At 40.5% G+C, this 23,842-nt stretch overlaps 1 protein-coding gene across 5 annotated transcripts; it reads right to left on the bottom strand.

Moving 5' to 3' along the window:
* Positions 1 to 1,992: 1,992 nt before the first annotated feature.
* On the bottom strand, positions 1,993 to 5,796 carry LOC100520753 (macrosialin). 5 transcript variants are annotated; one of them, XR_014813732.1, is made up of 7 exons: positions 5,671 to 5,796; positions 5,090 to 5,586; positions 4,794 to 4,913; positions 4,590 to 4,662; positions 4,307 to 4,477; positions 2,613 to 4,008; positions 1,993 to 2,308 (listed from the first exon to the last, which is right to left on the bottom strand). XR_014813732.1 is itself a non-coding variant. In XM_084973862.1 (7 exons), the coding sequence occupies exons 1-6, from the start codon at positions 5,717 to 5,719 to the stop codon at positions 3,875 to 3,877; spliced, it is 1,044 nt and encodes a 347-aa protein (XP_084829988.1). In that variant the 5' UTR covers positions 5,720 to 5,796; the 3' UTR covers positions 1,993 to 3,813; positions 3,847 to 3,874. The 5 variants fall into 5 exon arrangements, 3 of the variants coding, with proteins under 3 accessions (XP_084829988.1, XP_003128950.3, XP_084829989.1); XM_084973862.1 differs by having other exon boundaries at positions 1,993 to 3,813; positions 3,847 to 4,008; XM_003128902.5 differs by having other exon boundaries at positions 1,993 to 4,008.
* Positions 5,797 to 23,842: the final 18,046 nt, after the last annotated feature.

Below are 23,842 nucleotides of genomic sequence, written 5' to 3'. Positions count from 1 at the left end.
GACAATTGTCAGGTTGATCTGCTGTAGTTGTTTGGGGGCAAGCCAAGCCCTAAAGAGCAACCAATTCTAGAAAGATAAAATGTAATGACAATTCATCAGGTTAAGGATCAGCTGTTGTTTCTGTGGCAGTGCAGGTTCAATCCCTGGCCCAGGGCAGTGGATTAAGGATATGGTGTTGACAAAACTATGGCATCAGTCATGACAGCTGTGGATTTGATCCCTAGCCAGGGAACTTCCATATGCTGTGGGAGTGGCGGAAAAAGAGAGAAACAACAACAAAAAAGTAATTAGAATTCTTCAATAGCTAGAATGCAGTGCCACTAGCTCTTTAGTAGCTAGAGGGCAGTGCCTCCAGGCAACAGATCCTTTACCTAGGATTAGCAAAGTAGAGAGAGAATTTAAGTTAATTAGAAGTTTAAAGCTAGATTTTTTTTTCTCTGAGTACTGAACTCTTAACCTCAAGTCATTGCTGCCTTTCTGAATCTGTCTACTAATATCCTGATGCTTTTAAATAGAAAAATCACAGCTCGATTACCTATAATTGAGAACTCACCCCCATTTTAATGTACCCTTTCCTTTAGACAGCTACTGTGGTCCTTTCAGGAAGCACTGGACAGTGAATAATTATATATTTAGTATAAACCTTTCAGACCTTTGGATAAATCTCTTAGGTGCTGTCTCCTTTTTACAAATCTTTTTTTTTTTTTTTTTGTCTAATTTGAATTCATTCTTCATGCAATTATTCTATTTATAAGATGTATAAATAGTTACTAGAGGAAAGTCATTTTTTACCACTAGAAATACTTATCATTTCCCTGGCACTTGGATATACGTAACAACATAATTGTCAGCTATGAGATCATATCTTGTATTAAAATAAACATTTCTCACTTAAAATTCCAGAAAGACGTGTCATCCATGATGATGCCTTCATCACCTTTAAAGACTTGAACAGGTGAGATCTTACATAAGGTAAAGGAAACATAAAGAGCAGTTTGTCAAAAGACAGAAACACTGCTGATGTGTGACAGACTCCTTTGTCCCACCAGAAAGACAGTTTTCAAAATTTCACAGGACTGAAAGGAATGTGGGTTTATAACTTTTCCCTGAACTCATTATGTGAAATGGCATGTATTAGAAGCAGTATCATCTTTGAGAATTCTCCTTCTTCACTAACAAACATTTTTCCCTTCTTGTTTAGGTTAATCAAATGGAGGTTTCCAAAGGAAAAAAGAAAGTTACTGATAATCATAACCTATTTCAACCTAATCTGTTGCAGAGGGAGATTGAATGACTTACTAGGGATGTGAAATTTATTTAACAAAGGATTGTAGAGTGAGGGCAGATGGCTGTATAACTTAAACCATGCTTTAGGACTGTTACTCTGACTCTCTTAATCTGATTTATGGAGTGTTTGGAGGCAGTTCTGAGTCTTGTTTTAGTTGACCTAGGACTCTCTCAGTCCAATCCACTTTCTGGTAACAGAGCCCAATGTCCTTGCCCCGGAGTAATCAATGGACAGGGTGGTAGGTAACCCAGGAGGGCCAGAATTTCTTTACATGGCATTGGTACAGAAGACATCCTAAATCTTGGGCCACATCAGGGGGAGATGTGTGTCAGGAACAATCAGTCCTAGTACTCAGTCATCCTGCCTGCCCACAGTGACAGTCCAGAGGTGGACATGCACCACAAGAAAACCAATACACGTCTTCTCCAAGTTTTTTTTTCTAATACACCTAGAGAAAAAATCAAAAAACAAAAAACTCTTGCTTTTTGGCTCTTGTGTACTGATAGTTTATCAGTGTAATACAGTGAGATCATATTCCCATGTTCATCACCATGTTATTCAGTGGAGAAAAATGAAGTAAATATTCTAATGTGAAGCAAGAGAAAGAGAGGAAGAGAGGAAGAGAACAAGAGCATGTGCATGCAAACATGAAGCTTAATGGTGTTGAAATTTCTGCCATTTCCTGCTTCAGTTCTGTGCAGTAATAAATTTCTGCCACTATTTATTTGTTTTCAAGAAAAGTACAGAGCGAGAGCTAACTAAAAATCAATACAGATCTATAAAATAAATCTTCCCAGTACCTAAAAGACAAAGGCATCTCTTTCCGGGGACCATGTTTTCAGGAGGCACCCGCCCTGTGCTGGAGTTTTAAGGTGCTGAAGCTGTAGGCCTGGGCAGTTCCCTTGTTTGCATCTTGGTTTATACTTTCCCTTTGGCAGCAGGATTTATCCTCCCGCATTTCTCCGCTCTTCCTTCTGGGCACCGTTTTGCCTTCTTCCAGCTGATTTTCATTGTTAGAAGCTGAGGGAGAAGAAGCATGCATCTGTAAAATGGCATTGAGTGGGAGCTCTGTAGTTTTCTATCTCCTGTACTCAGCATCTGCAGAGGACACAGCATCCTATGGGATGGGAGCAGGACGGCATGAGCCAGGTGCCGGATCCATGCTTCTCCCTCCTCAGCTTTGCTCAGGCCTTGGTGGATAGGTGTGCCAGCCACTGCTTGGCCAGGACAGTGAAGCAGAGGCCAGCGGGGGAGGTGGGGAAGGCAAGCCCAGTTTGGGGCGACAGCAGAGCCCCCACCCTGCTGAGGGCCCATTCCTAGCTACCTCTGTGAGACAAGGGCCCGGGGTTCTCTCTGCCATGCAGCACCAGGATTCCAACTCTCAATGGACCTGGGCCTGGCCATCCCGCTCAGGTGGCTGGATGCCTTCCAAAGTCCTGTACCCTTTAGGGACTCCTGTGCCATGTTCTGCAAGGTCATACGTAGTATCTGCAACATGGTAGCGAGATTACTGTTTCTCTGCCATGTGGTGTGCTGCCATCAATGTCAAAGTTGCCCTCAAAGTGGTGTGTCTCCAGGTCCCGGTGGTGGTTGTTTTTGCAGCCATACAAGACTCTTTACAAGGTTTGCAATTCTCCTTACACAGCTAGAATAGGAAGGGCCCTATTCTAGCCCCTGGGATTGTCCATGGTCAGCTGTAAAAGGGGTAGTGGCACTCATTGGTCATGCAGGCTTGATGGTCTGGGAGGTACTTTTTATAATACGAACACAGGCTGCCCTGGAGGGTGCCACCCACCACCACTAGGACTTCAGGGTTGGCTTCCCAGGCTAGAGGCATGTTGTTCCCAGCAGTTTAGAGGGTAATTGTACGCGGAAGTCAGAGTGCCCACCCCTCCCATGGTTGACAAAAACCCTTTGCAGTTGAGCTAGGAGCATCCCAGGTGCAGAAGGGTTTAATCTGGGCTGTTCTCTAGCATGGACACATTCTTGTTGCTAAGGAGCCACCAGTGCAGCCTTTGGAAAGAAATGAACACATCTGTGACCTTCCCACCCACACTCATTGCTATTGCTGCTTGTTTTATGTAGAATTGTATGTGAGGGTCAGGAAGGAGGCTCCTGCGAAGGTGGCTCCAGGTTGGGAGGAGACAGGGATCTGGAGCAGCCAGAGGCCCCAGAAGAAAAGGGAGAAGGGATTTGACACCAGGCGTGACAGGCTTTGGGGGATGGACCCATGAGGGCACTGGGTCACAGAGTGACATTTTCATCCTTCCTCACCAGCTGTTTCTGGCTCCCTGAGACATGGAAGGTGCAGAAAGGCATGTGACACAAAACTCATGGCTTTTAATCCTGGCAGGAAGGACAAGAAAAAAACAAAGATAAAGATGTGAGCAGGTTTTACTGTTCTCGCACTGGAGATGGGGAAGGGGGAATCAGTCCTATTTAATAAACATCTCTTCCCTCATCCCTCTCAAATGCACTATCTCTGCTTTTGTTCATCAAGACAGAGAAGGATGGTAACTTTGTCCCTGAGTCAGTAGAGTGGAGAGAAATGAGGGCACCCTCCGGGGCCCTCATTGGGGCAGATGTTCAGAGGAGCTGGTAGATGCGTCGGCGTCTCCGTATGAAGGGGAAGGTAACGAACATCGAGATTATGATGCCAATTAAAATCAGGCTGATGATGAGAGGCCGCATGTTGGATTTGTCACTGGGACAAAAGAAATCTGGAAGAAAGAAAGGGCACGTAGACATCATAATGGTGGTGGGGGTGGATAAAGGTGAGAGGAGGGAACACAGGGCATATTGGGAAGTTGGAAGTTGGTGAGAAGCTCACCTAGATGACCCAGCAGGAAATAAAGGGAGAGAATGGGCAGAGTGTAGCAGAGGGGAGGACAGTTGCCCTCGCTATGACAAACTTGAGAGGGGGAGGAAACTCGGGGGGTGCAAGAAGGGAGATTATAGGCCTGGGTGGGGGTTTTCAGTGCAGTGGGAGAATTCTAGGAGGGAAGGACTAGGTCTTACTTGGTCCAAAGGCCCCTGTGGGGGGCAGCTGAGCAGCTTGTAGCTTCAGGGAGAGCAGGTCAAGGTGGAAAGCTGGTGAAAGAATGATGCTTGCATTTCTGCAACTGTAGCTCTGGCCCAGAGGGGTTTGGAGCTCTCGAAGGGATGAATTCTGAACTGAGAATGTCCACTCTAAAAGAATGAGGAAAAGTCAGCTCCATGTCCATATCCTCACAGCCCAGCATAGGTCCTTTCAGGAGCCCAGACATGAAGTGCAAATGATGAAAGAGGGAAGGTTACTCACGCACTGCCCCGGGGAAGGACACGTTGTGCTCAATAGCCATATAGTTCAGGTAGACAGTGCTCTTCAGTGGCTCCTGGGGAAGTGACCAGGAAGACTCAGGGCAGCAGGGGAGAGTGACAACCAGATATAGAGTAAGGAGTGTGGCAAGGGGTTGGTAGGGATAAGGCACTTGGAGAGTGAGAGTGAAGGATGAGGAGTTAGTACCTGCTTGAATCCAAAGCTGAGCTGTCCATAGGGGAATGAGAGGAGCAAGTGGGCATGGGCACCTTCACAGCCTCCCTGGACCTTGGTTTTGTTGGGGTTCACTACAGAGATGCCCCAGGCCTGTAGAAGTTAAAGATGGGAGCGCCACAGGATTACACAGCTGTGCCATTCAAGGTCCCTTGTTCCTATCATCTTCATCCTGTATATGTCCCCTTCTCTACTCTTCCTTCCCTTCCAAACCACAGCAGAAGGCCTCATCACCTTCCCCTCATGTCCTCCACTGTCTTTAGCTTTACCTTTCCTCCACCCTGGGTTGGGTATAGAACTCGAATCTGAATCTGGGCTTGGAGGTGGACGCAGGGCTGGGAGCCATTCGTCCAAGTGTAGTCTCCTTTCACCTCCTTGGAGCATGGGCTAGGACTTGGAGTGGGTGGAGGTGGTCCTGGGTGGGGGGATCCGGTGGAGGATTCTGGGCTGGTGGCAGTGCTGTTGCTTGTTGGGTGAACTGTGTGACTGGTGGCGGTAGCAGGATTGTGAGTAGCTGTTGTGGACTTGTGGCTGGGGGTGCCTGCAGTGGTGGTTCTTTGAGTGGTGCTTCTGTGTCTGGTTGTTTCAGGGCTGGCTGTGCTTTCTGTGGCCGTAGGTGTCCCTGTGCTTTCTGTGGCCGTAGGTGTCCCTGTGCTTTCTGTGGCCGTAGATGTCCCTGTGCTTTCTGTAGCCGTAGGTGTCACAGTGAAGGATGGTAGCAGAGTGGCTGATTTTTTATGAGGACATTCGTTCCCTGTGCCCTGGGCTTTCAGCAGAGGAAAGACTGGTTAGCAACCCTGGGGCAGTCTCCTTCCCAGGGTCCCTCCCCTTCAGCCGCCTGTCTCCTTACCTGCCAGAAGTCCCAGCAGGGCCCCAGAGAAGATCACAGCCAACCTCATGACTGAACAGCCTCCACCCAGAGTCCATCTAGGTTCTGTGTCCCTACCAGCTACCTGCTCAATCAACCCTTTTCCCTCAGCCTTTGTTTGGAAAAAGAGGAAATAAATATTTGACTTCCTGTAACTGAGACAACCGCACCCCCAGCCTGACTCAGGCATCTCAGCCCCAGCCACCAGTCTCTTGGTCATTAGGTTTTTGTCATTAAGTTAGATGATTGGCCCTGGTGTCACCAAAGTGGGAGCTGTCAGTGTCATGTGTCATGTGGGCAATGAGAGGGAGTTTGGGGGCCTCCTTGAGGACTCATTTTTCTACCTCAGCAAAACATGCCCAGTAGTTTTAGCAACTGATTACAGAGCCAGCAGCTACCCCTCTCCTTGATGTAAAATTAGAAATTTTATTTCTACTCTCTCTCGGCTCTATCTATCACTTCCTCTTTGTTGAGACATGTGAGATACTTATGATAGTCCTTGCCCAACACCTTATAGAAAGGTCATATTACCCAGTAAACAAGACCATTTTCTAGGCAACAAAAAAAGCACAACAGAAGGGTAAGTATTAGCTGAAGCAGGGGAGCAGAGCTATACCCTATGGCGGGTGGGAGGGAAAGGGAAGTAAGAAATGAGAAAGCAAAGCAGGCAGTTTCCAAGTTATTTTACTAAAAATTTTGTGTTTCTTTCCTGAATTAATAAATACTATACAAAACAATGTAAAAAAAAGAAAACAAACAAAAACACAAAAAAACAAATACCAAAAAATGCATATAATTCTGCTTCCTCAATAGGAATGAGTTGAAATGTTCCCTGAGTCCTCAAGGCTGGAGTTTTTCAAGAGCGAGGGAAGTGGTTAACTAGTGGAACACTGTGTGTGAATCCAGGGGTCTGTAAGATCACACAATACACATAGGAAATAGAAACTGGTATTTGTGGCAAGATGCGTATGGGGACCAGAAAGACAACACCATAAAATAAATTGCTTATCATGTTTTACTTTATTCTGAAATCAATGATGGGTCACTGACGACTTTCCCAAGCAGGAGAGGGGTATGTTCTGATTTGCATTACGATAAATGATTCTGCCTTATAATATGGAGGATAAGCAGAAGGGGCTCATGTGAAGGAAAGGAGGCCACTTAGACTGTGACTAAAATAACTGAAATAATAAATAATACAGGCATGTACAAAGATTGTCAGTGAGGCGGGAGAAGAAAATACAGATTCAAGGACTATTAAGACTCAGATTTTGCCCTTGATTCAGGCCATGGTCATAAACAGGCAAAATGGGAACAGAGGCAGGTTTGGGGACAAGCAGGAGAAGGGGAACAATGTTGATATGTTTGGTTTTAGCCTTTCTGCATCTCTTGTTCTTATGGTACTTCCAGATGGATAGTTCTAGAAAACTATAGACCTTGTGTTTAGGATGGATGTCTACACTAGAGATACACAGCTGAGAAACAGCAGCAAAATCTTTTTAGCTGACTCTGATATTAAATATAAATTTCAAAACAGATTCTTGAAGAGAAAGTAAAAAAGTGAGAACTATTGTAATTTAACCCTCTAAAATTATCTAGATGATATTTTAGTGCTATCAAGGGCATTACTGAGAGGTTTTACAGAATTCTGGAAAGCTGGAGCACTAACTGAATATTTTTCTACCCAAAGTGTGTCTTGATTTTTGTTTTAATAAAGAAGAGCCCTTTAGTTATTAGTGTTTCCTTAAGTGGTAGTGAATGGATGGGTAGTCTACATTGCCTCATTATGGAGTGTGAGCCGTAGAAAAACAGTCTCAGCATGATCTGAGCTTCTCCAGTTTGACACTATCACCTGCAGTTGGGCCTGGGGCTCTAAAGCCATCTGTGTCGAGATTCCAGGCACCTACTCCTGCTTTTTGTGTGGTGGACATATGTGGCATGTGTATCTGTGCTTGTGTGTGTGTGTTGTAGCTTGTATGTGTAGCTTATATGTTTATAGCATACATATGCTTGTGTGTACATATGTGGGTATGACTGTAATCACTTTCTTCCAAACCAAAATCACCCAAAATGATGCAAAAGTCAATCAATCTAGTTCAAGTTATTTGATGAATTAACTTGGCTAAGAACTAAAATTCTAAAATGATGTTGCAAGATAAGTATAAAGATGTAATTCTAACATAAAATATCTTTGGAAACAACATTCAAGACTCAGTATGCTATTTTGTAATCCAACTGAGTATAGCATGCCTAACTTAAACTAAAATAGGATGATATATTTCAAGTAGATATTTGATAAGCCAAATATACCAGTTCTGTCCTTTAAAGAAACTCATGTGATTAGATGATTGTCCCATTTTTTAAAAATTTTCATGAAAATTTATTAAGGGTCCTATTTTATTTTTACTACTTTTAACTTATATTAAGCAAAGGATACTTTAAATATAAGTTTATATCTTCTGTCTGGTTCCTCAAAATGCTGAATTTTTAATTTTCAGAAATTGCTGCCCTTTTTGCCATTATTATATAGAAAATAAACCGCTGCTGTTCAGAGTTCTGTTAGTTCACACAAATTGTAGTTTAATTTAAAAAATACGTGTCCATGTTCACTGTTATAAATGGGTATTCCCCTGCATTATTTTGTAGTAGAAGAGAAATTACAATTCTTGAATGTGTGTGTGTGTGTGTGTGTGTGTGTGCTATTACAATATACCCTATGAAGTCTGTGTTCATTATTTCATACATCAAGTGTCAAGGATTATTTCCAAAGATCTCTGAGCACATGGTAAGCTTAAGCAAGAACATTATGGTAATATAAAAAGCTAGAGGATATTTATAATTCTATAAAGACTGCTTATTACTCAAACCAATCTAATCAGTATTTGTGATGTAATAGATGAAAATCTATTAATAGCCAAGCAGGGTTCAGAGAATCACATTACCTAAATCAGGTAAGTGCTAGGTTTAAGAGCTATATATATAGATCTGTCATATCATTCCTGAATTTTCTTTTATATATTAACTTTAACTTTCCAGGATAATTATTAATTTCATTGGCCATAACTTGTAGAAAACATGTTTCATTCTTCTTACATAGTTGTTATTGTTATAAATATCATTGCCTATACAAAACTAGTTTTGAGATAAATTAATTGGTAGGCTAAAATATAAAGTGGAAAATATTTCTATATTAGATACTTAGGAGTTTGAGAGCATCTGGATATTAAGAACCAATAAATCTACATATTTAAAAGATGCTATTTATACAATTGCAGTCATTACCAAGTGCTACATTGTTTTAGTATTCCTGTCATGAATAAAGGATTAAAGATTTAGAAAATATTTAAAAATGGGTTATTTCCTTAATCCTCTGCTTTTATTTCTGACAGGTTTTTTTTTTTTGATTGGTACTTGAACAGGAGAGTGCAGCTGTCACATCAGGCCAAAATTTCTATACGCAAGGGAAAAAAATCAAAATAATAATATACCACATGCCTCATAAATAAGAAATTAAATTATGGATTTAATGAAAAATAGAAAATAGTACCAATCAACTTTGTAGGTATTTAAAAATGGAATAGAGTTGGAGTTCCTGTTGTGGCTCAGCAGAAACAAATCTGACTGGGAACCACGAGGTTGTGGGTTCCATCCCTAGCCTCACTCAGTGGGTTAAAGATCTGGCATTGCAAGGGGGATGGGGAGAGGAAGGGGGGGGGAAGAGTGGGTGGATTGGGTGTTTAGAGTTAATAGATGCAAACTATTGCCTTTGGAATGGATTAGCAATGAGATTCTGCTGTGTAGCATGGGGAACTATGTCTAGTCACTTATGATGGAGCATGGTAACGTGAGAAAATAGAATGTGTACATGTATGTGTAACTGGGTCACCATGCTGTACAGTAGAAAAAAAAATTGTGTTGGGAAAATAACAATTAAAAAAAATAAGATTTAAAAAAAAGAAAGAAAGAAAGAAAGTCATGGGAATATTCAGTGGCCAGTAGAAAAGGGAGAAAGGGTCTCGGTAACATAATATCTGGGGCCTCAGCTGGTCATTGTCAATGAAGGAGTCAAGGCAGGAATCAAACTTCTGCTGTCTGAAGGATGAATAGAGGTGAGGGAAAAAAATGATAACAGGTTGATTAATTTTCAGGGAACATTGGGAGTCAAAGGAGGGAGGGAATCATTCTACAACTAAGAGAGGTCAGCTAGATTAAAGGTCTCTGAAGACAAAGAAAGCTCATGGATATTTGAAGGAGAGACATGGAGAAGGAGAAATAAAAGTTACCTCTCGAGTTCCTATCATGGCTCAATGGAAACCAATCTGACTAGCATTCATGAGGATGTAGGTTTGATTCCTGGCTTCGCTCAGTGGCTGAAGGATCTGGTGTTGATGTGAGATGTGGTGTAGGTCACAAATGCAGCTCGGATTCTGCATTGCTGTGGCTATGGTGTAGGCTGGCGGCTAAATCTCTGATTTGACCCCTAGCTTGGGAATCTCCATATGCTGCAAGTGTGGCCCTAAAAAGACAAAAAAAGAAAGAAAGTTACCTCTAAAACTGAAATTAAAGTAATAATTTGAATAAAGAAAAATTATGATATAATTAATAATATTATTGCTTACCAATAAAATTTCACTTGTGGGAAAAAAAAAAAAAAGATCTAGTGTTGCCATGAGCTGTGGTGTAGGTTGTAGACACAGCTTGGATCCTGTGGCTGTAGCGTAGGCCAGCAGCTGTAGCTCCAATTAGACCCCTAGCCTGGGAACCTCCATATCATATGCCATGGGTGCAGTCCTAAAAAGAAAAAAAAAAAATAGAATAGTGTTTAATGAAATAGAATTACAATTACAAAAATTATTCCATATTGTAAAGGGTTAATTTCTAGCTAATTTCTTTGTTTTGCTTAATTCTGTCTTTATATGCTCATTTGTATATCTCCTGCAATGTAATAGCAACATTCTCACAGTTTCTGTGGGTAAGAAATCCAGATGTGGTTTAGCTGGGCCACTGTGGCCCAGGATCTATAATGTGGTTGTACTCAAGCTGTTGACCAGATCTGCAGTCATCTCAAGACTCCCTTCCATCAAAATACCCACTTCTAAGCTCACTCATGTGACCCCTGGCAGGCCTCAGATGACCGTTTCCAGTCTCACTCATGTGGCCTCTCTGCAGGGGTTCTTTGGCACCTCCTTTCCCCTAGTGGGAGTAGTCCAAAAGTGAGTGAGAGATCCAAGTTGAAAGCTTTTCCTAACAGACTTTTTAATACCCAATCTTGGAAGTGATATCCCATTACCTCTGCCACATTGTATCCACTAGATGAAGCAGTAAGTCCAACTCACAAACAAGGGTGGGGGGGGATTCCACAAGAAAGTGGTTACAGACTAAGATCCCTGGAGGTTCTATCAGAGGCTGCCTACCATACATGTTAGCCTTCTTTAGGAAGTTTTCCACCTAGTTAGGTTATTTGTAGCTGTCTATATCAACATGAATTTATCCTAATATCTGCAATGCATTCCCATGGGAGAAGAGTACTCAGTTATCACTTCAAAGTCTTTGTGATTCTTACCTGTCCCCTCTCCCATTCTTACATATGTCCAGCTTTCACCATGCCCTTCAACCCCCTGATGGGTTTCCTGCCTCTTCCCTAGCAGATGTCTGCACATTTTTATCTCTCAGAAAAATTAAACTTCATTAGGCATTTAAGCTTGAACATTCTCAACTTCCTACCACATCCCCAAACACAGACATTGATCAGAGCTTATACTCTTTCTCACTTCTTTCTTTGTGCATCTCACAAGAAGATTTTTATTCCTCTTCTTGTACCTTTAACTAGTCCTTTCCGGGTAGATGGAAGCAGCTTATCTCTGTTTTCCAAAATGAGTTAAGAGTTTCCCAAACCTCTCTAATGAGAAGAATCATTTAGGGTGCTTTTTTCCCTAGAAATTTAAATCTGTCAGGTTGGGTTGGGGGCCTAGGAAATTGCATTTTAGCCAGGACAACAGATGATTCTCATCTTCAGATAAGTTTGGAAAGCACAGGGTACTGTCATTTAGGTAAGATAATTTATTAAATATGGTTCTTGAAGTTCCCGTTGTGGCTCAGCAGGTTAAGAACCCAACATAGTGCTTGTGAGGGTGCTGGTTGTATCCCTGGCCTGACTCCATGAGTTAAGGATCCAGCGTTGCTGCAAGCTGTTGTGTAGGTTACAGATGTGGCTTGGATTCCTGTGGCTGTGGCATAGGCTGGCAGCTGTTGCTCTAATTTGACCCCTAGCCCCAGGAACTTCCATTTGCCACATGTGAGGCAAAAAAAAAAAAAACACTTCTTATCTTGGGGAGTATATTCAGTAATCCTATGGGGAATACATAATTACATATTAGAAGGGACCTGACCCAAAATTAGTTTTTAAGGGATGAAATAGAGCATTCCCTAGATGAAAATAACTAAGAAAATGACAAATAAATATGAACACAGTTTCGTTACAAGTAAGGTCTGAGAGTCGCTAAGTGAGTTTAAGTGATTGCAATCTGCTAGGCTTTCTTTGGGAAGACTCTCACAGGAAGCTGGCTAATACTGAGCAATACTTACAGTAACTTGAACATTTTTAGTTTTATTTTCATTTTTCAGGGAGAAAATGGAAAACTAATTTTGGAGGTAGTTTTGTTAAATTTGAGAAATAGTAAAGGCAAGGTATTAAGTGGGCTCACTTGGATTAGATGGAGAACATGAGTGTTATAACATCACTTAAGAAATATGCAATTGGTGGAGGACCTTTGAAAACTGAATTTGAGCTGTCACTAAAACCCATAGATTAGAAAAAGGTAGGTTTGTGACCTAATGATACTTGAAGACAACTAACATGTAATTGAGTATCTGTGTGTTTGTTTACAGGCTAAGAATGGAATAACCATTGTAATTTAAACCTCACAAGCACACTTATAGGGAAGTATTATTACGCTTCTTAATAGATGAATAAATGAAGGCTCAAACATGACCAAATCACAGTGCAAGAAAGCGGTAGAGTTGGGAAGCCCATCCAACTGTAAGCCAAATTCATTTTATTTCCTGTTACTATAATACTATATGGTCATATTTTTAAATTGTGTATCCAAGATGATTTCCATCCACAATCATCCTTAAATTTACATTTATAAGAGAGAGAGAGGAAACCAAATCTGCAAGGACTTCAAATATTACTTTGAAAAAAACCCCTTGTATTCTATTTGAATAAAACGAATGAGGACTATCAAAATGCTAGTGCTCTTTTCAAAGTGAAGAAACCGTGACATTTTAACTCATGAAAAACAATTTTTAAATTATAAAATGGTTTCACAGACATCTTTTAACTATTTTTATTTCTTACCACTCTTTTTTCATAAAAACATTGGCTTGAATAAAGATGGAAGCTCTGAATGCTTTTAATCAATATTCAAAAAAAATTTTGCTTTAAATTTTCAAAGTGGAAATTGGTAAAACATACCATAGAATTATCTCCAAATGTCAGGAGGGAAATCGTAGAAGAGGACAAAGTGGTTTTTGATGTTGTATCTCAGTAACACAGAAAACACTTAGTTTACCATCTTTGAGCCTCCTTTTGAGACAAAGCCGTCATCTCCTACCATGGCTCTCCTAAACAACCAAGACAAACTCTAGGACTCTGCACTTGTATAACTCTAGGTGGAAAGTCAGAATCTGAGCCTCATTTTCACAGCCTGCACCTTCCTGAGTCCAGCACTGGTTTTCTCTTTCCAGGAACCCCTCTGACAATGGCTACACATATCAACAACCCACCCCAACTTCTGGCACAGCTGCTCTCTAGCAAGCATGGTAACTATCCCATAACCTGTGCCTTCAGCACCACTTCTGTGGGCATAACCCTCAGCAGGCATTCCTGATAAATCTTTGACTCCTGCTCTACCAGCTGCTCTTAGACCCTTTCTGGCTGGCCCCTGAGACCCAAGAGACTTATGAAGATCCAATCAACTGAGAGGACATTATTTGAAAACACTTGAAAGGCTATAAAGTGCTCTAGACCTGTAAGAGATTCTTTGTAATGCTTTTCTTTCCCCCCCACCCTCTTGAAGGGTTTTTGTAGATCCCATTAGAATTGTACCAGGAGGACTTGCAAGATGTTGAGACATTGAAAGGAAAACCTCTTTTTTTCCAGATGTCAAAAGAGCCATAGAAAAAATATTTAGATCTGAATAATTACCTTGGCAAATATTACTATTTTAAGAATCAATGACATCACTCTTCATTTCAATGTAATCATTCAAATAAAAATAAATTGAAGAAAAAAATCTGCATTTGAGATAGGGATCTGGTGGGGTTAGAGTTTGATGAAATTAGGTAATAAAGCAGTAATTCCATTTCTAGGACACATTTTCATTTTACCCTTTTATGTGCATGTTCCATGTGAACATTGAAATCCAGATGCATACTAATTAGTAATTAATATTCATCAACTTGTGTAACAGTCCTCAACATAATGTTGATTAGCTGTAGGTATTTATAGTGTCATGAATAGCTAGTTAGAGAAATGCATCATTTTCATTAGAATTGCATTATGTTCCATAGGGAAATTTGTATTCTGATACCAAGAAAATACAATAATGTTTTTGAACTCCACACTTCAGGAAATTGAATGTATTTGTTCATATACCTGACAAGTAGTCAACATCAGCAAAATTGAATGGATAATGAAATATCTTCCAAAGAGTTATTTTTTTAGCCTTATCATCTTCCTTGTTTTTTTCATCCATGAGAGAAATTAGTCTGTCAACAAGCGTTTTGAACTCCAGTTAGCCTTGTGCTAGGCCATGGGAATACAGAAATTGTAACAACTCTCTAGGTCCTATCCCTTCTTGGCTTCTCAAGGACAAAGCCCTGGCAGTTGTCCTTTGCCTCTCCTGAATCCTATTGTTTCTTTCTATTAATATTCCCATCAACTTACAAACACGCCGATGTAATAAAAGCATTATACCCTGCCTCAGAATTCCCTGCTCCTATGTGCAGCTTTATTTTTCTCTATCACCTTCCTTGATGCCATTGTCCTATTTCACTTTGGCCTGTCAGCATTTGACCCAGTCGATCATTGCTTAATTCTTGGCTTTTAGGACATCATACTCTACTAAATTTTTCTTTTCCTTCATAGACATCTCCTTCTTTGTCTTCTTTGTTAGTGAAATCTACTATCACTGACACTTAAAGTGTAGAATTCCCAGGGTATTCTCCTAAGACATTTTCTCTTTTCTACTTCAGTTATATACTTGGTGATCTCATCCAGTCCATGGTCCTAAATTCTTCTAATATGCCAACAACTCCCAAATTTATGTCCATGGCACAGCTCTCTTCCCTGAATTCTTGGTTAATGAAATTGATGTCTCTACATCCCCATTTAGAGATAAATATCTCAAACATAATCTGTCTAAAACTAAATTCATGATATATCTCCATGAAAGTAGCTCATCTCACAATCTACTCTATTTCAGTAATTGGCAATTACTGGGGCCAGACACATTAAACTGATCCTTTACTTTTTATCGCCTCACACTATACTTTCAATCATGGATCAAATCTTGTTGACTCTACCTGCAGAATACACTCAATGTGGACCATTTCTCACATCCTTTGTTGCTGCTGCCCAGGTCCAAGACATCCTCGTTTTTCACTTGAATTGTAGCCTCCAAACTATACTGCTACCTCTTTAGCATACGACCTGTTAAAATGTAAATCAGATCATGAACTTGCCTGCTCAAAAACCTCCTATAGTTCCTCCTCTAACTCAGAGAAAGACCCAAGAACACTGTACCCACACAGTCTAGCTCCTATTCACTCTGATAGTGTCTTATTTCCCTCTCACTCCATGCCAGCCATGGTGATATCATGACAATGTTTTGATCAATTCAGTATGATCCCACCTCTCTTTGCACTTGCTGTTCTCTTCACTGGGCATGCTTACCTCCCAGATATCCTTATGGCCTGCTTCCTTACTTTCTTCAGAAAATACCAACATTTTGGAGTTCCCACTGTGGCACAGTGGTTTAAGAATCCGATTGTAGTGGCTCACATTACTGTGGAGGCACTGGTTCAGTGCCCAGCTGTGCCTCATGTAACCTCCATGTGCCATGGGCACAGCCATAAAAAAATTAATAAGGATTTTGTGATCTCTCTATTTAAAATTATACCTCTTCATAATTTCTTCTTCCTATGTGCTGCTTTATTTTTTCTTTATTATAACTATCACCACCTAACATATAATTAACTTGTTGACTTTGTTTCTTGACTGCACTTTAATGTACGCTCTGTGAGATCAGAGATTTTGTTGTCTGCTTCATTGCTATATCATAACTTCTTAACACCATATGTATATATATGATATATTTGTATATGTGTATAGTGCCTTTATATATGTGCACTTATTTTATATATATATGGAACACATTATATATATATATATTATATATATATATATATATATATATATATAGAGAGAGAGAGAGAGAGAGAGAACAAGGTTAACACTTAAGTGGCAAAAGACTGAATGGAATAATAACATTAAATTTCAGAATAAAGAGAGATTTAGAAATCTAGTAGACTTGGTGAGCATTGTAGGAGAAAATTTGGCCTTTGATTAATAATCTCTGAGAACCTGAATCTTCCACTGTACATTCAAGTAGAGACACCATCCTTTCCTCTCTCAGATCACTCCATCCACTTTTGTGCTCCTGGACACAAGCTATGTATTCTGCTTGGGTCCTCATTCCTTCATCTTTGCTAGTGTGTGTGGGGGGGGGGAGATGTGTATCTTCTTTATCCAGGATCAAATATTACCTCCTCTTTGTGTTTACTAGATGGTAATCTCTTTGAAGATAGATAATGAGTCTTTTTTGCAAACCATTGTTTCCCAGTACCTAGCACATAATAAGCATAAGCGTTATATAAATACTTATTGAATGAATGACTGGATCTTCCCTGACCGCCACATTACCTCTACTATTGCCATCTTTGACTTTATAGTACATTTCTTGTGCTTTTCTGGTGTTATATTTGTCTGTATCCATAATAGCATATAAGCTTCTTGAAAATCAGGCTATATCTATCTCTGTGTTTGTTCTTTCCCCCTTCCTTCCCTAGGAGGGTGTTACTTCCCAGCAGAGTCAGTAAGTGTTTAAATTGCAAAATATATTCATTAGCTGTTGCTGCTTTAACAAACAACTATAGAATCTCTGAGGCACTCAGTGATAAACATTTGCTTTGCTTATGCTTTTGCAGTTTAGCAGGGGTTCAGCTAATCCAGCTTGGGGCTTGCCTGGGAGGTTCTCAACAGCAGGTTCTGTTTGGAAATGTTCCACAAGTTTCTCATCTTCCTTGGATGAGTGGGTTAGGTGGGCTATGCTCTCATGGTAATGGCAGAGAGCAAGAGAGTCAGCTGAACCATGCAATGCTTCTTTTTGTCTAGGCCTAATTAGAACAATTGCCATTTCACCCATTCCCACTTGTCAACATGATTTTCATGTCGAAGCCAGAAGTCAAGAGGTTAAGAAATACACTCTGACAGTGGGAGGAGGAACCGCAGAGTCATAAGACAAATGGTGAGGAAATGTCAGGGTGAGGAACTTGGGCCAGTAATCCAACCAATCACATGCACTGGCTTCAAATGTATGATAATAATACCAGAGCATGAAGCTTTACAGGGCTTCACAGCCCTTTCATTCATTCCTCAAAAATTTTAAGTACCTGCTGTGTTCCAGACACTGGTCTAGCTCCTGAGGATACAAAAATGAACAAGAGACACAACAACATTGCGAAAGAAACAAGGAAGCAGTGACTCATTCTACAAAAGAGTTAAGTGATGGCTTAGTTCACACACGTGGAGGGAGGGTCTGGAATTGAATAGAGGCTGGTCCTTCTTAAAAATAAATTCTGTATTACTTCCTAATGTACCTGTAATTCTGACAGGATTAGATGCCACTCAGAGCCCATCATTTAAATGCCGAAATAAGGACAATGATGATGTAACTCTGTTTTATGTTAATATCGTTGGATAAATAAGGGTACTTGCTCAGTTTGCAGACTATTTCAGGCCAGACATCTCTGCTTATATGTATAAGACATACTGCTTTTAGCTAAGACAATCTCCTGAAACCCGTTTTCTCACTTTCAGAGCGTTCTTATCTACATCCTTTGGGGGCAAGAAAACTTTAGATTCCAAAGGAGGAGTCTTTGAAAAGATACATTACAAGGATATGAAAACATACCTTGAAACTTGATTAGTAAAATGAAACCCCCTTTTTTTTTCTATTGTTACCTTGTGCATTTTCACATTGTCTTCCCCCAACAAGCTGTTCCTCACAGGAACATATTGATTTAATCGAATCCTACAGCTGTAGTTGGGAAGCACCCTGAATAACAATCAGGCTTTTATATGGAATATGACTTAATTTAGAGAATAACTGCTGATGCAAGATGGCAGACTCATTAAACTGCCTGGCTGATCAATGTACTACCATTTGGAAAAGCTAGACGAGGAACTGAATAGCTTTTCACATTGGTTGTCAGACATTCTTTTAAATATCTTGTTATGTGTTATGACAGATGGATGAGAAACAGCTTTAGGTAATCAGAAGATCAAGCCAGCAATTTGAAGCTACCAAGAGAGGAAAATCACCTCTATACAACAGGTGCTGCTCTCAGCCTCAGGTTTTTCAAGGAGAGCTCTGTATCAGAGAAGAAATTAAATGTGGTTCATGTCCTCCATGGTAACAATGACAGTAGAATACAAATCCTTAATTACAAAGCAGCTCTTCCCCTGTTTTCTCAATTTTCAGCAAATAGAAATCTCTCCAAATTCAAGTGGGAACATTGTTCTTCCTATAATCTGTGCCAGCAAAAGTATTTATAAGGAATTCACAGAAGCAGAGTCTTTATCTAAGAATTTGCAGGCCTTCTGCTGCTTATTCTAGAAACAGCCATGTCCCTGAGACATCCTGGCCATAAGCACCAGACCTCAGTTGTACAGTTCATTGCTTGATCCAAATTCTCAGAGAGTTGTCTGAATCAGCAGCAGCCTGCCCTGTTCTAACTAGACCAATTAGGATTAAGAAACAAGGGAAAATTTCTGGCCTCAAAGAACAATCATGCAAACTGCAGGCAGTTGGCAAGTCATCTGGAGTGCAGCCCATCAACAGGGAGCCTCAGTTATGGACCTGAGAATTTTTAATTTTAGCTCATTTTCAGTGGGAGTTCTACAGCTGTGGCTGTGATTTTTTAAATGCTCTAAGTTGATATAACAGTCATTATCCTCTAATAGCTTCCCTGCTTGATGAAGTCCTATCCTTCCATGGAAAGATGTGTGTATTGGAGTCTTATTTAGAATTCTGTTCTTATTACTCTTTAAGAAAGTAATAAAGATCAGAATATGCCAAAAATTAAAAAGAATAATGTCTCTATATTTCCCCTTCCTAAATACCATTTAAAACCAAGGAAATAAAAACACCATGAATATAATGCATGTTAAAAATAATAATAAATAACAAATTAATGACCTCATCTCCCTAAGTCAGCCTACCTGTAGGATGCTAACCCGTTTCTTCTCCCCTTCTTGTTGAGCTGATAGTGTTAGGTAGGATAGGATAGGGACTCTGACCCAGGTGATTCAAAACCAGGCAATTTATTGTTACTAAAAACAGGAGGCCTGCTATCAAACAATGAAGACACATGCAGATACTAGAGGAATGATTTTTGGAGCATCTCCCTATAATCTTTTCCCATGCAAATAAGGCATCCTCAACCCAAACCAGAAGATCTAAATGTGCCTCCTTCCACACTCACGGCGCCGCTGGGAGCTGGGACAGGAAAATTTGTGGGCCTGGGGCAAGGGAATAGGGGTCCCCAAACAGGTCCACAATAGAGGAATATAAAAAGAGACCCAGTTGTAGCCAGGGCCAGTCCCTACCCAGGGCAGCCCTCTCTCTCTGAGGGCATAAATAAAACTTGCTGTACACTGCTACCTGACTCTTGATTGTGACCCCCAAGGCAACCGGCAGGAGTCTCAGGCAGACAGGCTCTGGGGGATGGACCTGAGCAGCCCATTAAAAGAGCCCAAGTCAGAGCTATTACACCGAGGTGTCGGGTCTAGGGGAAATTCCCTTCTACCCAGAACCGCTTCTATTCTGAGCTGATTTCTCCCACTTGGACAGACTGCCTGCCTCCATTCCTGTGTCTATCCTGGTGCTCCTGCAGCTCCTCCCAGCCAGAACACCCTCCCGCCAGACCGCCTGCGTCCATCCTTTCGCAACAAAGCCCACTGGCTCTATCTCTGTACCACTACCATGCTTCTCAGCCTACACCTCCAAATCCTTGTTTTGTGTAGACAAGGACCGAGGGAGATAGCACAGAGCAGATGAACCCGACAATAGGAACAACTAGACTATTGAGGGATAAGACAAAGTTGCTTCATTGAAACATGTCATACATAAGGCTATGTTTTTTGCAATGGCACAGAGGCAATGACCATGTCAGTGAGTATAGACTGATCAAGGAGACAATTAAGGAAAGTTTAATCATATTTGAGGTAGATGGTCACAAGAAGGCTTCTCAACTACAGGAAAAAATAGTAGGTATGGATATAGTGAATGGAAAACCAGATCAGACAGAATCTAACAGATTTGTTGACCAAGGGTTAGCAAATTTTTTATGTTGATGCCCAGATTATAAATAATTTAGCTTTTTGGTCCATAGAGTGTCTTTTGTAGCTGGGTTAGGCTGGGATCTGGGACCTGGGACCCTTTGCTGCAGCACTTGCACATGGACAAATGTCTCCACAAGCAACAAAATACAGAGAAACTAGAAGGGATGGAAAATAACTGCCTGCATGCACAATTGGGGCAAATTATGGGCAAGATACTAAAAGACCAATAAATGGTAGTTCCCGTCATGGCACAGTGGAAATGAATCCGACTAGTATCCATGAGGACGCAGGTTAGATCCCTGGCCTCTCTCAGTGGGTTAAGGATCCATTGTTGCTGTGAGCTGTGGTGTAGGTCACAGACGCAGCTCAGATCTGAAGTTGCTGTGGCTGTGGTGTAGGCCAGTGGCTACAGCTCTGATTCCAACCCCAGCCTGGGAACCTCAATATGCCATGGGTGCAGCCCTAAAAAGACAAAAAGACAAAAAAAAAAAAAAAAAAAAAAAAAAGACCAAAAAAACTCCCAGCTTTCACTTCTGAAGAGCCAGGAGCAAAAGCAGGGTACTATGCATGCTCCCTGCACATAATACCAGAAAATAGGTGGGCAAACCACCTAAGCCACCCCTCTGAGCTGACCTCTGACCCTCCTCTACTCTCACCCCATATAAGAACCAGCTCAGCCTTCCTCAGGGAATGAGCAAGGAAACATGTTAATTGTTTCTGCCCCCTCCTGATTCAGCAGGAGCCCCCAATAAAGGCGTAGCTGACTTTCTTGTCTGGCCTCTTATTAATTTCTGTTGATTGAGAAAGGCCAAGAACCCTGGTCAGTAACATAACTACTCAACTCTGTCATTATAGCATGTAAATGAATGGCATGGCCATGTGCCAATAAGACTTTATTTACAAAAACAGGCAGTGAGTGAGATTTGGCCTCCTGGCTTCGGTTTTCTGACCCAGGTCTAGTGTCTGAAGGAATAAAGCAGAGTGAGGAGAAGCATAGGTCTTGTCAAAGACAAACCAGAGTGGTTCACAATGACTTAGTTTGGGAGTCACAGGATATTGGGTCAGTTATGCAAACACAATATAATTTCAGAACAGAATCACTAGTAAGAGTTAGTTGAGCTTATCTGACAGACAAGCAGCTTCCTAGAAGCCCTGCTGTTGTGATTAAAAAAAAAAAAAAATTTAAGTGATAATCAAATCTAGGTGACGCTGTATATACAAATGGGGGCCATTTCATGTAATCCAAAAGTAATTATAATTATTGTAAGCCTGGAATATTAGAAGATTCGTGGAATTAGAAAGACAGAAAATCTGCATCTATTAACCCCAAGCACTCCATCATCTTTGGAATGTATTAGCAATGAGATCCTGCTGTGTAGCACTAGGAATTATGTCTGGCCACTTAATGGTGGAGCATAATAATGTGAGAAAAAAGAATATATACATGTATGTGTAGCTGGGTCACCATGCTGTATAGTAGAAAATTGATAGAACACTGTAAACCAGCTATAATGGAAAAAAATAAAAATCATTACATAAATATATTAAAAAAAGAAAGTCTCATAAGTAATAGAAAAAGAATATTGTAAATTTAGCCTGAGCAAAATAAAAGATAATGCATATTCAAATACTCTTTATCTTACTTGAGACATTACTTATTCTCTCAGCTGAGACTCATCTGCAGTTCCATCTTTTGTGTAAAGGTGCTATCGAGAGTATTTAAGTCACAAAGTATTGTAAAGGCTAAAATGAGATCTGATATATGTAAAGCATTTAAACCAGTATTTGGACTCATCAAGTCCCTCAGTAGAAAATAAAAGCCATTGTTATTATTATTTTTGTGTGTATGAAATCAATTTTTATTGTACTTAAAAAAGATACCTTCTCATGTTCTGTTTAATATTTTAAAACTACTGTTTTTTTCCATTAAAGAAAAGGAGAAATTGGGAGTTCCCTTTTGGCTCAACGGGTTAAGAACATAGAATGAGGATGTAGATTCAATACCTGGCCTCACTCAGTTTAGTGGGTTAAAGATCTGGTGTTGTCACAAGCTCAGGCATAGGTTGTAAATGTGACTCAGATCTGGTGTTGCTGTGGCATAGGCCTGCAGTTGTAATTCCAATTTGACCCCTATCCAGGGAACTTCCATATGCCACAGGTGCAGCTGTAAAAAAAGGAAAGAAAGAAAGAAAGAAAGAAAGAAAGAAAGAAAGAAAGAAAGAAAGAAAGAAAGGAAGAGAGAGAGGGAGGAAGGAAGGAAAGGAGAAATTGGAGTTCCCTGGTGGATCAGTGGATTAAGGATCTGGTTTGCTGTGGCCCAGGTCACTGCTGTGGTGTGAGTTTGATCCCTGGCTCTGGAAATTCTTCATGCTGCAGGTGCAGTAAGAAGAAAGAAGAAAAGGAGAAGTAAAAAGAATGCCATTGGGTATAGATTCAGTTCAAATTCAACTGAATTTAAATTTAGACCAAATGCCAAATTCTTTTTGAATTAGAATATGACCATTATGACATTTTATGACCATATAATTATATCTTTCACCTCTTTCTCTTCTTATTCATTTTCCTCATTTTCTTTTTTGCCTGGTCTTAAGGGAAAAAAAGAGTGGGAAACTTTATAAGAAAAATTAAATGTTTTGTTTTATAAATAAATACAGAATAATCTGTAATGATACAGTGAATTTAGAGAAAAGGAAACAAACAAAAAAAACCCATTCTGATACTGTGAAAAATTAATGGAAGAACTAAAATCTGGGTAGCAGTAAAAGTTTAGAGTATTTTATAACAAATGTTCTTCTCAAATCTTGAGGTTAAGTCCAGTACTGAAATTTCCTTTAAAGTGTGTACCATCAGTTTCATCATACAAACTAGAAACTTTGTAATAACAGCAACAATAGCAACAGTAGCCAAAAATGCATTCTTACTGTGTTCAAGGCATTCAAGGCAACATATATTAACTAACAATATGCAAAACGTGCTTAATAAGACCATATAATTATTACCCCCATTTAATTTAATTTAATTTATGTATTCATTTATTTTGGCTGCAACCACAACATGTGGAAGTTCCTGGGCTAGGAATCAAACCTGCACCATAGTTGCAGCCTGCACTATAGCTGCAGCAATGCAGGATCCTTAACCTGTGGTGCCACATGAGAACCTCCATTATCCTCATTTTATATTAAGAAATCTGACATATGGAGCTCCCATCATGGCTCAGTGGTTAACAAATCTGACTAGGAACCATGAGATTATGGGTTCAATCCCTTGCCTCGTTCAGTGGGTTGAGGATCTGGAGTTGCCGTGAGCTATGGTGTAGGTCACAGATGTGGCTGGGATCCCATGTTGCTGTGGCTGTGGCTGTGGCCGGTGGCTGCAGCTCTGATTAAACCCCTAGCCTGGGAAGCTCCATATGCCGCAGGTGCGGTCCTAGAGAAAGACAAAAAAAGACAAAAAAAAAAAAAAAAA

This window comes from Sus scrofa, chromosome 8 (assembly GCF_054392235.1).
Source record: "Sus scrofa isolate SSC_HxYL_T2T_F1_AM1 chromosome 8, Sscrofa_HxYL_maternal_Yorkshire_Landrace_v2.0, whole genome shotgun sequence".
Lineage (NCBI taxonomy): Eukaryota > Metazoa > Chordata > Mammalia > Artiodactyla > Suidae > Sus > Sus scrofa.
This window is presented reverse-complemented; position numbering and strand designations above follow the sequence as displayed.

Bases quoted from the DNA above. Each gene is read 5' to 3' on its own strand.
- LOC100520753 (XM_003128902.5), bottom strand. From the start codon at position 5,719: ATGAGGTTGGCTGTGATCTTCTCTGGGGCCCTGCTGGGACTTCTGGCA. The intron at 4,663-4,793 runs GTACTAACTCCT...TCACTTCCCCAG, and splicing joins TCAGCTTTGGATTCAAGCAG to GAGCCACTGAAGAGCACTGT. The intron at 4,009-4,306 runs GTAAGACCTAGT...TCTTTCTTCCAG, and splicing joins CACAGGGGCCTTTGGACCAA to ATTTCTTTTGTCCCAGTGAC.